The sequence below is a fragment of the Ixodes scapularis genome, unplaced genomic scaffold (assembly GCF_016920785.2).
Source record: "Ixodes scapularis isolate PalLabHiFi unplaced genomic scaffold, ASM1692078v2 PGA_scaffold3__209_contigs__length_174095766, whole genome shotgun sequence".
Lineage (NCBI taxonomy): Eukaryota > Metazoa > Arthropoda > Arachnida > Ixodida > Ixodidae > Ixodes > Ixodes scapularis.
The window spans coordinates 83,700,102-83,715,742 of NW_024609868.1; the positions used below are offsets into that span (position 1 = coordinate 83,700,102).

The following is a 15,641-nucleotide window of genomic DNA, read 5'->3' on the forward strand; positions in this document are numbered from 1 at the left end:
TGCTTGATTTTTCTGCCGTGCCCACGGTCCTGTTACTTGTGGTTGTGCGATCTGCTTTTCTCTCTGAGAATGCTACTTTTGCTGAGTGGGGATGTCGAGGTCAACCCTGGCCCAGAAACAGGCGCCTTTTTGCAGCAACTGAAAGAAATCGCCCGGGACATACAGGAAATTAAAAATGAAAAGGCTACAACAAATGACAGACTTTCTGCAATCGAGCACAAACTGGAAAGTCTCAGTACGCTTCAGAAGAACGTCAGAGCATGTCGGGAGAGAATAACTGAACTTGACACGACTGTTACAATTATTACCAGAAAGGTAGACGACTTAGAAAATTGAAGTAGACGGTCGAATCTGATTGTCTACGGTATTAAAGAACAAGAGAACGAAAACAGACAGACACCCGAAAGAGTAGTCGTAGGTGAAATTCTCGAGAGAATCCTAAGCGTACAAATAGCAGGCATCGAAAGAATTCACCGCCTCGGGATACAGGGTGACAACAAGATCCGACCAGTCATACTCAGACTACTGGACAGCAGAGATAAATCAAAGATGCTGAAAAACTGCGTCCAACTGAAAGGAACACATTTTTCAATCGGTGAAGGTTTCTCCCGACACGTACAGCAAATACGTAAAAAGCTTTGGGACACACTAAAGCAAACCGAGATAAGCGAGAAAAAGTTTTCTTAACATATGATAAGGTTCGCATAAATGGGCATCTCTATGCGTAGGATGAGATAAAACAAGACATAATTCCCGTGGAAAAAAACGATGTTCCCGACGAAAACTAACCGAAAGCCACATTCTACCATCTAAGCTTACAGTCGTAAATATAAATGCAAGGAGTCTTCAAAATAAAGCATACGCATTGGAGTCCCTTCTCTTAAAATTTAATCCAGACATAGTTACAATCACAGAAACGTGGTTACATCCCTCAATACTTGATAGCGAAATTGTCCCGCCAAATTACATCATTCTGAGATAAGACAGAACGACTAGAGGTGGCGGAGTAACAATACTTCGAAAACGAGGTATCCCCTACGAACATATGCCTGATGTGAAAAATATTGAATCTTTATGGTGCAAAGTGTCATTCGATGAATATTCTGTTGTTGTAGGTGTTGTTTATCGGCCTCCAAACTCCAACCACAAGTGTCTGTACTACTTGTATGATTACATGCAACAACACATTAAAAATCAGACGGTTATTATGGCTCGTGATTTTAATATATCTGAGGTAAACTGGGATTCGCTGCAACTTGGCACTGTTACCTCTGATGCAATATTAGACATGTTATTTGCGTTTAATCAGTCACAAATCGTAAGAGAGCCAACACGGGTGCAGGGAACGTACAGCAGTTTGCTTGACCTTGTATTTCTTAGTCACCACTTCCCCCAGAGGCAAATCGATGTTGAAGTAGTAACGTGCATATCCGACCATAAAGCAGTTATATGAACCACACCTATACGTGCATCTAGATTCTCATACGGCACCATCAAAACTGTACTTGATTTCAACAGTGCCGATGACGCGTGTATATTAACCTACCTTGCCCATAGATTTTATGATTTCCGTGAACTTTGTGATAAGATAGATGTCAGTAGTGACGACATATGGAACGAGTTTAAATCAATTGTCACGCACTGCGTTACACAGTTCGTTCCAAAAAAAAGAAAAAATCACAAGAAAGCACTACCCATGGATCACGCAAGAAATTATCCACCTGAAACGCAAACTCAAGCGGCTAAGGGAATCATCTAAAATACACTCTATCCAGGATAACACCGACTATAAAGCAAAGATTTCAGAGCACTCTAAACTTCTTAAATTAAAAACTACAGAAGCCAAATATAAGTACCATAATGTGACCTTTCACGAGTTCATGGAAACGTCACCTCGGAAATTTTGAAACCACGCTAACCCAAAAAAGTCTCAAATGAATTGTATGAGCTCCATAGAGAAACAAAAAATGGCAGATGAATTTAACAATTATTTTAAGTCGGTATTTACAGCTGATGATGGTAATGACAGTTTAACTCTACCACAACGCAGCACTGCTAAAGAACTTGGAAGCCTAATAGTTACGGAACCAGGCATATTTGCACTTTTACTCAATTTAGACACCGAAAAAGGTAACGGTCCTGACGAAATTCCGAATATGTTTCTTAAAAGATACGCCGAATGGGATAGCAAGTATTTAGTGCTAATTTTTAACAAGTCTCTCTTCCTTCCTTCGGTACCCGCCAAATGGAAAGTTGTGAAAGTAATTCCTATACATAAATCTGGCGATAAGGCTCTAGCTTCAAATTTTAGGCCCATATCACTTACTTGCACCAGCTGCAAACTTCTCGAGCATATTATTCTCAAAGTCATGACATCATTTGTAAGAAATAACAATATCTTGTTCCCACATCAGCATGGATTTAGGAGTGGACTATCGACAGTTACACAGCTAATTGAGATTCTTCACGATTTCACGATGGGCATAAACAACAGAAGTCAGGTAGATGCAGTGTTTTTGGATCTCTCGAAAGCGTTTGATCGCGTTTCCCACGACAAACTGATAATAAAACTTAAACATGTTATGGGCGAAGGACCGATAATTGCATGGATTGAAGACTACTTACGAAATCGTTTCCAATTTGTTTATTACGATGGACAAAGTAAGCGACCAGTTGCTGTAGAGCTAAAACGGAACCTTGCGTCTCACAAGGTTCCGTTTTAGCTCCATTTTTATTTCTTCTTTTCATAAATGACATAGCAGATGGCATTGATAATAACATAAGATTATTCGGTGACGATTGTATCATATATCAAGAAATTAAGAACCAAGATGATCACATCCTACTAAACAAATCTCTCGAAAAGATTTCAGGCTGGTGCGATGACTGGCAAATGATGATTAACAAAGAAAAACAGTCTCCACGAGTTTTACGAGAAAGAAAATTAATGTCTCCCAGTTTCAATATAGCCTTAAAGATGAACCTTTGCATAGAGTCACCGAGTATAAGTGCCTAGGAGTCTTGATAACATCTGATCTTAACTGGAACGCACACGTTAAATATGTATTTAATAAAGCTCTCACGAAAGTATTCTTTCTGAAGAGAACCTTAAAATCTTCGTCCTGTGAAACAAAACTCCTTGCATATGAAACCCTTACATGTCCAGTGCTTGAATACGGAAATATTGCCTGGTTCCCTCACACGAAGATAAACATAAACACATTTGAAAGCCTTCAGAGAAAGGCAATTAGGTTTGTTTATCGCAAGTATTGCCGTTTTGACTCCCCCACAGAGCTTTTGAAAAGAGCAGGTTTAGAGACCATTACTGACCTCGCAACATTAAATCGTCTGAAATTTCTTTACCTTCTTTTACAAGGCGCCTTTAAGGTTGACTCATCCAAGTACGTTTAATTGTCTAACACAAGACCGACTAGACACAAGCACAGCCATACACTTGTTGACTATTCGTTTTATAATAACACTTTTAAACACTCATTTTTTCCCTCTGCCATTAGAATCTGGAATAGCCTTGATGCACACGTGTTCAGTCACGGCACTGTTGAATCATTTATCAATGCAGTCGAAGATGAACTTTTTTCGTAATTATTAGATGATTTGAATGACGAGAAGTGTTGTTCATTTGTTGTTAAATGCCTCACATGTATCGTTTTATTATGTACCAATGGTTGCAATAATCCCTTCGGGGATTGGCAGTATTTTGAAATAAATAAATAAATTGCTATCTTTCCGAAAGAATGAACCCCGGATAGGAAGCACCCCAGATTGTTTACTAGTTGAGTAGTGGTGGTCCCGACGTTAAGACAAAATTTATTTTTCCTTAGTTATATAAACTTGATGATCACCACTATAGTCGGTGACAGGTCAAGAACGAGGTGAAAGCTCCTCCCACCCCTTTCCACTTTAGTAGAGCGAATGCTGAAGGGGAGGTCGCTTTCTCTCCACCGTTCGCTCCGCTGAACTGGAAAGGTGTGGGAGGAACTTTCACTTTTTTCTTGACCTCTCACCGACTATAGAAGTACTTCTACGAGTCGTAGGATGCAATTAAGCACTACCAAACATGTATACCGTAAAGCAATCGTCAGCTCCAAGGGCGACTTCTATCTGCGGAGTATCTGGCGTATTGTCTTCTAATTATTCTAATTACTTTACAGTGACCACACAACAAACAAACGACATGCCTAGCTCTTTATCCGAATAGGCGCGCACAACGTCTTCGGCGTAACGCGATATCTTGGGCCTCTTCGCTGGCAAGACTATACTCGGCAAATAATTCGCGAGTACGTTGCCTCGTCGTCACCCGAGCTAAATCGGTATCTTCGTCACCTTCGTCGCTGTCGCTGCTTTCGCTGTCACGGCGTTTTATTATACCTCCTAAAATTAACTCTAACGATGTCATCGCCGCATTATAGGCTCGGTCGAGTCGGCCATGACGAGATTAACGAAAGAAAGTACAGCAATTGCGAGCCCATCCAGTAGTCGAAACCAAAAAGCTGCGAAACTCCCTCGCTCCTTCGCGGGAACGTTGATGACAAAACTGAAATGTTCCGAGTGACTACAGATCGTAGTCCTCCGAAAAAGGCACCGCGGAGAAGCACTCCGGACCGCTCGAAGCGCTCCACCACTTCCCCACGGATCGGTTGGAGCGGCTCGGCAAGCGTCCAACCGACTTCATATCTACAAGCGGCATAGGGAAAGATTGCTCGCAGCTCGCGAAGGGGACAAGAATCCGCACGTCAAGCGCGCGCCGAGTGCTCGCTATTTGCCAGGGGAAGCATTTTACCTAGTGCCTCTAAATAAGCTACGCTTCAGAATAACGACACTTGGCCATATTGCCCCTTAAATTCATGGTTGCCAGTTATCTGAAGCTTTATCTGAAATCACAGGAAACGCTTTTCCGCCCTCCACAAATGTTTAAAGAGTTTGCGACAGAGTAAGTCAATATTACATGACCTTCCTATCACCGCATCTAATGCTGAGGAAGTCGCACATCTGAATCATAACGATGGGCAGTTGCGTCTGCTCTGCATACGAGCCAAAATGGCGGCGCCCACAACAATGTCGGGGAACGGAAATGGGCGCCTTCTTATAGGCACTAAAAATAATTCTGGCAGCTTTATTTTGTATTCGTTATATGCGAGGTCCAAAATAATGTTTCCATAGTCTAGGGTCGGTCGGATAAGTCTTGTACGTCAGGAGTCGAGTATCTGAAGTGGCTGATTGTAGCGTTTGTGCGAGAAAAGTCGTCTACGGAGTGCGTTAGAGGAAATTAAACTGATTTGTTTATTCCATCTAAGGTCGGAACTGATCCAGAGACCCAGATACTTGAATTCAGTAACTTCTTTATGATATGTTCGCTTATGTGATAGGAAAATGAAAGTGCCTTCTTTTCATTAGTGATGGACATACACGCACTTTTGTCATACTTTATACAAATTTTCCATGTTTCATAACATTTTAAAATATTGTCCAAATCATCATCGAGCTTAATTTTGTCATCAACACACTTGACTTCATTATACAGCACACAATCGTCGGCAAAAAGGCGTATTTTGACAGAAATCTAGTCGGGAATATCGTTGATAAATAGCAAGAACAACAAAGGTGCTAGTACCAACCCCTGGGGGAAGCCAAAGTCCACTGAAAGTAGGGAAGAACACTCATTACTACATAGTATGTCGGTCCTCACAGTGTTTCTTAAAGTGCAAGTCTCTATGGGCAACAATGAAAAAGTGACGTCAGCGGAAGGCAGAGATTTACACTTTGGATTCTAGACTCTTTTCCCAACTGATTACAAGTAGTTTCATGGAGTCAAATAAATGAATTCTAAGCTCAATTCAGCACAGGAGCAGCAACACAAAAATTCTCGGCATAGTCCATTTTTAGACTGCCCGGTCGACCTGCAAACTTGCCTTCCCCTAATGTCACGGCACGGAAAAGCACAGGTAAATTTGAATGTTGGTTTTGGCATCATTCTCACTTGCCGATTTCTCAATAACTATATTGAATTTCGTGATACCAAATCTTATATCGGAAAGGGTAAATACCGGTGATTCCAAAAATATAGTTAGTTGGGGTAGCTAAAGCAAATAGCCCCAGTATCCCTCTAAAAGATTGCGAGAGAGGTGCATTAGTTCGAAATATCGGTGACGCACCTGAATTTCGACGATCTTGCACATGGTGTGGAATGCATGAATCAAATATCCTTTAGCCGGTGGGCAGCACTGACTGCGCCAAGTCTAAATGTCGGGTTACCTTGAAGATGTACTGTCCGTGCGCGACGTCGCTCATGTCGACCCACTGGCAGTCAATGTTGTGGGCGTACGTGTCTGTGCACCCGATGGAGATCCCTTGGTCGCCGTAGTTGGCGCACGAGTAGGTCTTCTCGATTCCCGGCTGGCAGACGTTGTCCTCCAGGCAGAAGCTGGCTTTGTGGCCCTCGGCCACCTTACGGCCTTCCAGGTCCAACACGTCGAAGTGGGCAAACACCTCCATTGAGTGGTAGTGCCTGCAAGCGTTGACGACGCGCCATGGCCCAGTGTAGTGTCATCATGTTATCACCTAAAGCAAGCAGCATATCCAGAACTGTTCTCCGCGCTGCATTCATGATTCTAAGTTACTCTAGTGATTCTAAACGTTTGTACTCTCGCTCACACACACGCCTGCTCGGCGAAGGGAGTGTCTGCGTCTGCTGCCAACCTGCAGCACCTATCCCTACTAACTCTAGAAGTGCTAGAGGCGCTGCCACCCTGTTACCGCCCTCCCCTCAGATGAAGCTTTGCGGGCAGTAGGCGTGGAGGCACCCGCCACATTAGGTCAATTTTCTGGTACTCTCGCCGGCGCCATCCTGGGTGAGTACTTCGCAAATTATCCTAAGACAGCTTTTCTTCACACGAGCTAGATCCACACAGTGCAAAGCTGCAGGACCCGATGTTGCCCGCCGCGCCAGATCGACCTCTTCGCGTTAATCAATGGGTGTCTCCACCCTCGAAGCATAGCTGGCATCGAGGCACCTCATATGTTGAATCGCAGTACATCTCTTGCCCGCACTTCCCCTTCTAGCCAAATAATACACTGATGTCCTTAGCCTTTTTGTGCACACGCGTTTGTAATTGAGTGAGGAATCTGAGTGGAATCTCGGTATTTCAAGTAGCTTCCGGACGTTAGTAAACTTCTGAAAACCCATGAGATTTAGTTAAACATCGACAAGAAAGTGTGTATAGAAAATGGCAAGCATTGCGCCGCGACTGGTGCCCCTTGTGTGCAAGCACGTGAAGCGTTCGTGTGAGCATAGCTTTGGCATTTGCACAGAATCGCCCGCACGAGCAGAGACACGGTGGACTGGCAATAGTCTATAAAACGTTCACAATCGTCCAACCGCGCAAGGGGTGTTTTATCCACCAACACACCGTTTATAATCAATCCCGCGTTTGCCAACACCGGGTGTGGGCATTGCCCTTGCGCGGATATCTGATTCGCCAGAAGCGAGTTATCTGCGCATGCGCATTACCGACAGCAGCACCACGGCAGTGGCACGACGTCAGAGAGTTGAGTTGGTCTACATAGACGTTGCCAATTTGTTGATAACTTGCAATACCGATCCAGTGTACATCATTAAAGTTCCGTAACATGGGCGCGCGTATCTGTGTGCCGCAAGGGACCCACATGTGACAGGAGTGCCACAGCCAGGCGTGCTTGGGCAGGAACGGCTTGAACGTTGTACTTCCGACGTTGGCCACCCGTGCCGTGAACCGCAGTAGCCTTCGACTCTCGTACAGCCAGCCTGAAACAAGAGGGCCTCAAGTTTCTGGGTGGTCCCTAAACTTCGAGTTCAACGAGAGGCGCAAATAAGAAAAAACTTTCAGCCCTTGCACACTGGTGAAAAAGGAAGACCAGCGAAGCTGTACTATGGTGGGAATGATGTAATGGCCGGCCGCAAGTCGGCAAGCCAGAGTGGAAAGCCTGGAAAGGTCGCCGCCGTCTATGAGCGACGGCGGCAACCAGACAACCAACAAGCCGGTTGTCTGGTTGTCGTCGTCCGTCGCTCATAGAAGGCGGTAGCTGTCCAGAGTGCTGTGTCGACATTTCTTCGCTGACAGACACGATATTGGGGAGACTAGCCCTTAAAAGGTGTGCTGTTAAAAATGGAAAGGCACGGCGCAGTTGAGTCTCAACTTGACGCGAGAAAACTTACAGATAATATTTCAGAGTTGTGCAGGGAACGCCGACAGGCTATTGAGAATAATAATTCAGTTGAATATATTATTTTAATTTGCAACGGAATATTTTTCCGCGCGTAATCGGAATAAGAAATAAGTTGTCAAGATAAGATGTACAAATGGTTTCTCAGCCAGGTGTTCTTATTTTTGTCATAATATAGTTTAGCAGAAAAGAAATTAAAGCGGGAAGCCATAACTCAACAGCTTTTTATTGTTTGCGAGCGCGGTTGTGAACAAAATAAATTATCAAATAAAACAATCAAGATTTGTTTTTTCTTGCTGCACCAGAAGACTTTTCTGTATTTATGGCGGAGCACATTGTTGGCACCTGTTTACAGAGCGACCTTAGATGCAGAGCATTATGCAGTGCACGATAATATGCATTCTAAATTAAATTCTTGCTAAGCTTTCTAAACTTGATCTGGGACAATGAGATTACTCTTCATAATGAATATCTCACTAATTCGTGTTCATGAATCTGTGGGCTTCTTAGCCACTACTTTACCGAATGGACAATTTGAGTTTCCACATTAAATGGTCACTGTATTGTAGGTATGACCACGTGGTCTCTTGTATGTGTTCTTTGCATTTGAAAATGATCTCTGGATAGAAAGTGGTTGATAATGATGGTATTGTTGGTTGGACCACTTGATCTCTTGTGAATGGGTATTATATTTATATTTGAAATTGCGTTCACCAAAATATTTCTCTGTAGAACGTGAATGAGAGTGACTGTGTGAGTTTATATAGGTTGCTTGAGAAATAAACCAGTTAGCTGACTCTAATGGTGAATTCCGCTCGCAGATCTCGAGCGCCCCAAAAGCGCTCCATTTGGAGCGCGCATATTCCGCTCGCAGATCTGGCTCAAGTTGGTCATCTTCCGCTCGTAGATCTCTGGCAGCGCCCGTTCCACGGAGCACCCCAAACTCCGCCGAACTTGCTCTGCGGGGTTTCACAGATCTCTCCGGAAGTTGACAAAGCGGCCCACGTGATTTCCGTCTAAATCGGCGGTGCGCATGCGCGGCGAGGTTGGAGAGATCGGCGGGCCGGTCGGGTCGTGGAGTTGGATCTGTTCGGGTGTGTCGGTTGTTTACTCTGGATTGTGACGGCTCGAACGCTTCTACCTCGCGTAGATCAGGGATAAAAAGCCGGGAATGTGGAGCGTGGCAAATCGTAAGTGCTGACGTCTGTGATAGTGAGAGGAAGAACGAGAAAAGGAACGACAGAAAAGCCGGAGGCAGACGCAAGGTTAGGCCTATTCATTCTGCAGCCAGTGATTGTTTACCTTTTTACACCGCATTCCCTCGGCGTTTTCCCGTGAAATAAAGCAAGAAGTGGTTAGGCAACGACCGCGCAAGTGATGGTTTGTTACCTCTGTGTTTATTAAAGTCGTACTACAAATCTGAACTCCACCGCTGGCAATCGCTGTCCGTGCCCCGCCGCTTTAAGGCGGCCGAAAGGTATGTGACGGTGCCGAACACGGACGTCTTCGTTATTTGTGACATGGGCGCCGCGGTACGTATAATCACGCCCGGCTTGTGTCGCGTGTTACTTCTGCAGTTAAGCAGTGACAGTCGTCACTGGTCGTCGGAAAGATCAGCCGGCGTTGGTGGGCTAGTCAAGTTGGAGCAGCGGCCATTTTGTACGGCGGAGGGAGAAGGGGTGGGGAGGGGTGTGGGGGAGGTCGCTCCAAAAATGCAAGCTTATCTTCCCCTCGTCAATTCGGAGCGGGTCCCACAGAGCGGAATTTTCCCTCCCTCGCGGATTTTGGAAAGCGCTCGAGATCTACGAGTGGAATTCACCATAAGACGTTCTCTTATTTTCTTCACCATAGCCTTGGGTGTTAAACGACATGAATGACTTTTTTTTTTGTTTTTGCGGGAGGCGGGAGGCAAGAAAAAAAAAAGGGGGGGGGGGGGGGGAAAGCGGAAGAAGAGAGCACCCGCAAAAAAAAAAAAGAAGAAAAAATCAATATTTATGTTTTGAATTAGAAGCACACTTTGGATTCGCGCTTTGGAATCGACAACCTACCAGAAAGGAGAAAAACTCTCCGCCATTTCCTTCTTTCTCTTCAAGAAAGAGGGAGACCCTCCTCCTTTCTGTGGAGAGTAGCTCAGAGGTCCTCTGTTGTGGAAAGAGGAGGAGAGAAGAGTGCGAGAAGAAATGGAGAGAGGAAAACTGGGAACCGGTATTCTTCCCGGCAGAATACAATTTTGTATAGATTGGCCTTTAACTTAAAATCTGCCTCGCAACGTAAATGTTCCGCGAAAAAAAAAAAATTAAGAAAAAAATATTTTGTGACGTACAAGCGCTTAAAAATGTTTTATGGGTGTTTGGAGTTTCTTTAATAGTTGGAACCAGTGTTCATAAGCAAGTGGACGAAATGGCAAGCTAGATGGTATCATGAGCGGAGCTTACCGGGGTCGCTCTTGAGCGCGTACGCCGATGTGGAGAGGCAGTTCTCCTCCATGGCGCACTGGAGGTAGAGCAGCTGACGATCCTCGAGGTACGCAGATCGTTCGACTTCTTGCTCGTCGATCACAAGGTCGGCCAGCTCTGTTCGCCAACATAGCAGAGACACACGCTTATCACCAACTGGGGGCGGCACGGATCACGTGATATATACAAAAGGTTACTTCCGTAATACGTGATCCAGTAGCAAGAGAAGGCGCTCTTGACGCAAGACTGTTATTATCAATGATAATAACAGTCTTGCAAGTAATGCAAGATTGTTATGACATGCAAGACTGTTATGGCATAGACAATGCAAGTAAAATATTCAGTGCTACGCCCGTAATTGAAAGTAACTAAAAAGCGTTACTGGGTGCCTTCATGTGCGCTTTGCTTAGGGTGGAGACATCTGGCCATTTTGTCCCACACTTTTATTTTTATTTTTTGTTCAGAAGCGCGTGAAAGAGCGTGTCCCTGCACGCGTTTCTGGCGCTGACTGTGCTATGGCGACATTTTGTTTTCGTCGATTTTTTTGTATTTTACCCATGAGCGCGTGCTGTCGGCATCGGGTACTACAAAGGGTGGCATCAGCCTAAACAGAAGGACATTAGACAGTTTTAGTATAGCGTTGCTGGCTCTTACGTACGCAATACGCAATAGTATAGCGTACGCTAAAAATGACCTGCTCAGACCGAATTTAGTTGTGCGTTACGTTTTCGAGTGAACACCGCGCATGATCTTGGTTAAATTTGCTAGAGCCATAGAATTCCGCGTGCTTATAGCGCAACCATGCTCCTGGAAAGAAATATTGAAAAAGAAAAAGTGTCCGATCATTTTATTTCAGATTAAACCAAGCCACAGCTGCCTCGTCAAGCGCGCTTTTCTGCGGGTTACAGAGGCTACGAGTACGAGTGCGCAGCCAAATTCGATCACGGAGCCTCCGTCAGTCGTCCCATGGAAACGGCACCTTTTATCAATGCTATCGCGGAATGAAATTCATGACCCTGATGTCCAGTGCATAGCGAGAACTTCCGCGATTTCTTTTAAAGTCGTTCGTCCGTCGGCGATGAACTGTGGGAATAGGCTTAGCGTTGAGCAGATCGCAGCGTCGACGCACACTGCGAGCGGCGAACATTTCCACTGTGCACTCCTTCAGCTGCAGGGCGATCTGATTCGACCGCGGTAGGTCCCAGAAAGAATCGCCGAGCTGAACACCACGCAATTTCACGTAACACAGAACTACGAAAACACCACGTCGCACTTGCTGCGCCACTCGACGCAACCGCCATCTTGAAACTCGCGCTCTCGTTGGGCCCGAGATCTCTCGAGAGCGTCCCGCAAGGCCCGCTAGCCAGCAACGCAAAATCCCCAGCGTTGCGTGCGTACGCAATACGCTATCCCTTCTATTGCGTTCTGCGCACGCGCACTCACGACCCGCAATCTCCTTGCGTACGCAAAGCTATAGCGTACGGTCCACTAAAACTGTCTATTGAGGCGCCCTAACCACCGAATTCAGAAACCTCACTCCAACTACACTCAAACTGAAGGGCCCTTCCACTTCCTCGAGGAAGGCGGGAGGGCCGGCGCTGGCCAATCGCGAGGACGGATCCGCCGTCGCGATTGGCCAGCGCCGGCCCTTGAGCCTTCCTCGAGGAAGTGGAGAGGCCCTTCAGTTTGAGTGTAGTTTTAGTGAGGTTTCTGAATTCGGCGGTAAGCGTTACGCGTTAGTTCCTCAAAGATTAAGGCGTTTCTGAGATTCGTCACCGTTCTGCAAACGTAACGGAGTACAACATACAAGTTGGTCTGCTTCTCGCGCACCTCGTGTGCTTGTTTAGCTTCAAACGCCCCAAAGTGCTTTTGTTTCCCCCGACCGCTCAATTAATGACGGCGCGTGTTTGGCTGTTTCGTCATCACTCGTTCTCTGCGCCTTCTCTATGTTGCCCTTCGAGTGGCGTGCTTCTCCTCGCGTTCCGATGCGCCGAAGACACATTGGGGAACACTTGCTGGCCGTATACCGTTCTTGTTACTTCCGAATCTAACGACGTTACTTCGGCGTTACTCAAGGATTCAGTATTTTTTGGAGGGGCGATAAGCCGGCTTCATCAAAACGGGAAGAATAATTGTAAATCATTACTTATATCGCTAGTTCTTTACATGCCCGTGAAGTGCTCTAAAGAGCCCCTAAACTCCCACCCTCACCGTCAGTGCACATGACGCCGGCAATGTTGTCTTCGACACCTGGGCAGGTCACTTTCCCCAGCTGGTCGTGCAGGCAGTCCGCCAGGTTCTTCTCGTCGCCGGTGCACTGAATCCCGCTCAGCAGCATCGTCTGGTTACCGCCCCCGAAGAAGTCGCTCTGTCCGACGAAAGAGAGTTGAAAGCCAGTTCACACTGCCTCACGAAATGTTCGATTTATTTCACGTCACTTCCCTTTATTTTTTTAAATACGTCCTTCGAAATATTACACAAAGCGTGGTATTACATAAATAATGCAGAAAAGCCACAGATCTTTATTTTTGAAGGTAATGAGTTGAATTTTTCATGAAAGTTGATGTGCAGGTGATAATACTAATGCTAATACTAATAATAATAATAATATTATTATTATTATTTAATGCAGGTGCTTCAAATACAGCTATATACACATATCGGAACCGTCAAAGCCCTTCAGGCGTGTAGGACTAGTTCCTTACAAATTACTTAAGGCACACTCAAAGCAAGTTAGCATAAACCTTTCAGAGATCTAGAACGCGTGATAGAGAGAAATATATACAAACAGGGCAGTAGTGCACAGCGCACAGAAGTCAAATAAAGTAGAAAACAAAATGAAAACAAAAAAATTAATCGGCACTTTAAAAAATGATGTCTAGGCAAAGAGTTTTTAATTTACATTTCAAAGCTCCTCGAGAACTTCCGTCGAGTAGCACAGAAGGGAGGTTGTTAAAAATATGGGATACATAATAGAGGCAAACGCATTTGTCAAAATGTATTTTGATGCGCGGCGTTTGATACGGCCTCACGTCTCGAAGGGCGCGACAAACAGTGTTGGGGGTCTTAAAAGTGTTATCCCAGTAGTGCCTGAACACTACTGTTTCCAAAAATAGTGATTTAAAAGTTGGTAGCGAGAGGTCATTAAAGAGGTTATCAGATCTCTGGAGACTAGAACCGTAAGCTACACTGCGCAGGATGCCATTCAGTAAGTAGTTCACTTTAGGCTCTAATAGGGCTGTACACTGTCCGAATACAGTTATTCCGTAACGGAGAATACTATAAACAAGGGCGTGCGTCAGAAGTCTTCTTGTTTTGATGGGAAGAAGTATGCGAAGATTATATAAGGTGCACGAAGCGGCTCGTAATTTTCTGAAAATATAGAAGAAGTGAGGAGTTCCATGACAGGTCGCAATCAAAATAAAGTCCCAGATATTTCGTACTGTTCACTTAAAGAATTGGCGCACATTTGCAAGAAACACAGTCTGACGTGTGAAGAAAAATTGGTTTGTCTAAAAGAACCTGTTTCAGTGGACTACGAAAGCACACTAGTTGTGTTTTCTTCGCGTTTACTCTAATGACATTTGTTGAAAACCAGTTCATGAGCCGTAATACATCTGATTGGAGTAGCTCAACAGCCTCATGGTATCGTACATGACTCGACAACAGGACAGTATCGTCAGCGTATTGAAATACTGTGCAGAAGTTGACAGCCTTCGAAAGATTGACATAGATGTTAAAAATAAGAGGCGACAGTATCGAGCCCTGTGGAACACCAGCCTTTAGGGACATTTTCTAACTCCGAGCTCCACATATTGAAACGAGTTGTGTACGATTTGACAAAAAGTTTTCTAGCAGTCTGTAAAAAGGGCCTCTGAAGCCGAGGCTGAACAGCTTATGTAAAAGTACCTTATGTGAGACTCAGTCGGAAGCTTTAGAAACATCTAGAAAGAGTGCACACGTGAAAAGATTATGTTCAAACGCATTATGAAGAACATCGGAAAAGACTTCAAGTAAGGGTTGGGTGCCTTTACCCATAACGAAACCGTACTGTTGGGGAGACGTAAGGTTAAATTCTTCTAAAAACGCTCACATTGTCAGGAAATTGTGTTTTTCTAAAAGTTTCGCCAGTGAAGGCAAGATAGATATAGGGCGGTAGCTTTCGATGCTACTATGATCCCAATTTTTGTATAAAAGACTGACAGTGGCTGTTTTGAGATCTTCTGGAATATTACCTGACGTTATGAAACCGTTCAACATTTTTAGTATCACATGCCTCAATGGTGCATAATTTCTCCGCAAATCAGCCATCCGGACGTCATCGATTCCAGGAGACAAACCCGGCCTGAAACTAAGCAACATACTATGTAAACCTTGCTTTGTAATTTCAGGAAGGAAGGAAGACGCTACATTCACCGAAGTTGCTTTTGAGAGACAAACTTCACTATCGCGTGAAACATTTAAAGTTTTCCCAAAATGTACATTAAACGCATTTGCCGTAGATTGTTTGTTACAAGGGAAATATCTGGCGACCGTCTCGTCGACAGAATGTTTTCCACTGTGGCCTTCTCGTAAATCGTTTACAACAGACCACGTTACACGGGAATCATAACGGGAATCTATTAACTTCTGTTTAATATAGTTACGTTTAGCGGAACAAATTAATGCAGTGACTTTGTTGCGCTCACTTCGGAATTCATTCCGCAGGTCTATGTTATCAAGAGAGCGACGACAACGCGTCCACAATATCTCTTTATACTTAATCGCGGCGATAATGTCATTATTCAACCATATATGTTCTGCACGCCGCTTTCTGATAGTAATTACTTTTTACTGCATCTTGTAAAAGTCTTCTACAGATTAATAAACTTCGTGTGGAGTTCTTGATTTGAATATGTTAGTAAACGTCCCCAATCATAAGAAGAGATTAATTTGTCGAATAATTTCCGATCACCAACCTCTATA

General features: G+C 44.6%; 1 protein-coding gene across 1 annotated transcript in view; it reads right to left on the bottom strand.

Annotated features, from left to right (window-relative positions):
* Positions 1-15,641, bottom strand: part of LOC8030685 (lysyl oxidase homolog 2) — a 60,299-nt gene that overhangs the window by 2,450 nt on the left and 42,208 nt on the right. Inside the window, exons 4-7 of the mRNA XM_029979612.3 lie at positions 12,888-13,044; positions 10,656-10,793; positions 7,684-7,801; positions 6,274-6,526 (exon numbers count right to left, since the gene is read on the bottom strand). Coding sequence (XP_029835472.2) covers positions 6,274-6,526; positions 7,684-7,801; positions 10,656-10,793; positions 12,888-13,044 — 666 coding nt within the window. The remainder of the gene's footprint in view (positions 1-6,273; positions 6,527-7,683; positions 7,802-10,655; positions 10,794-12,887; positions 13,045-15,641) is intronic.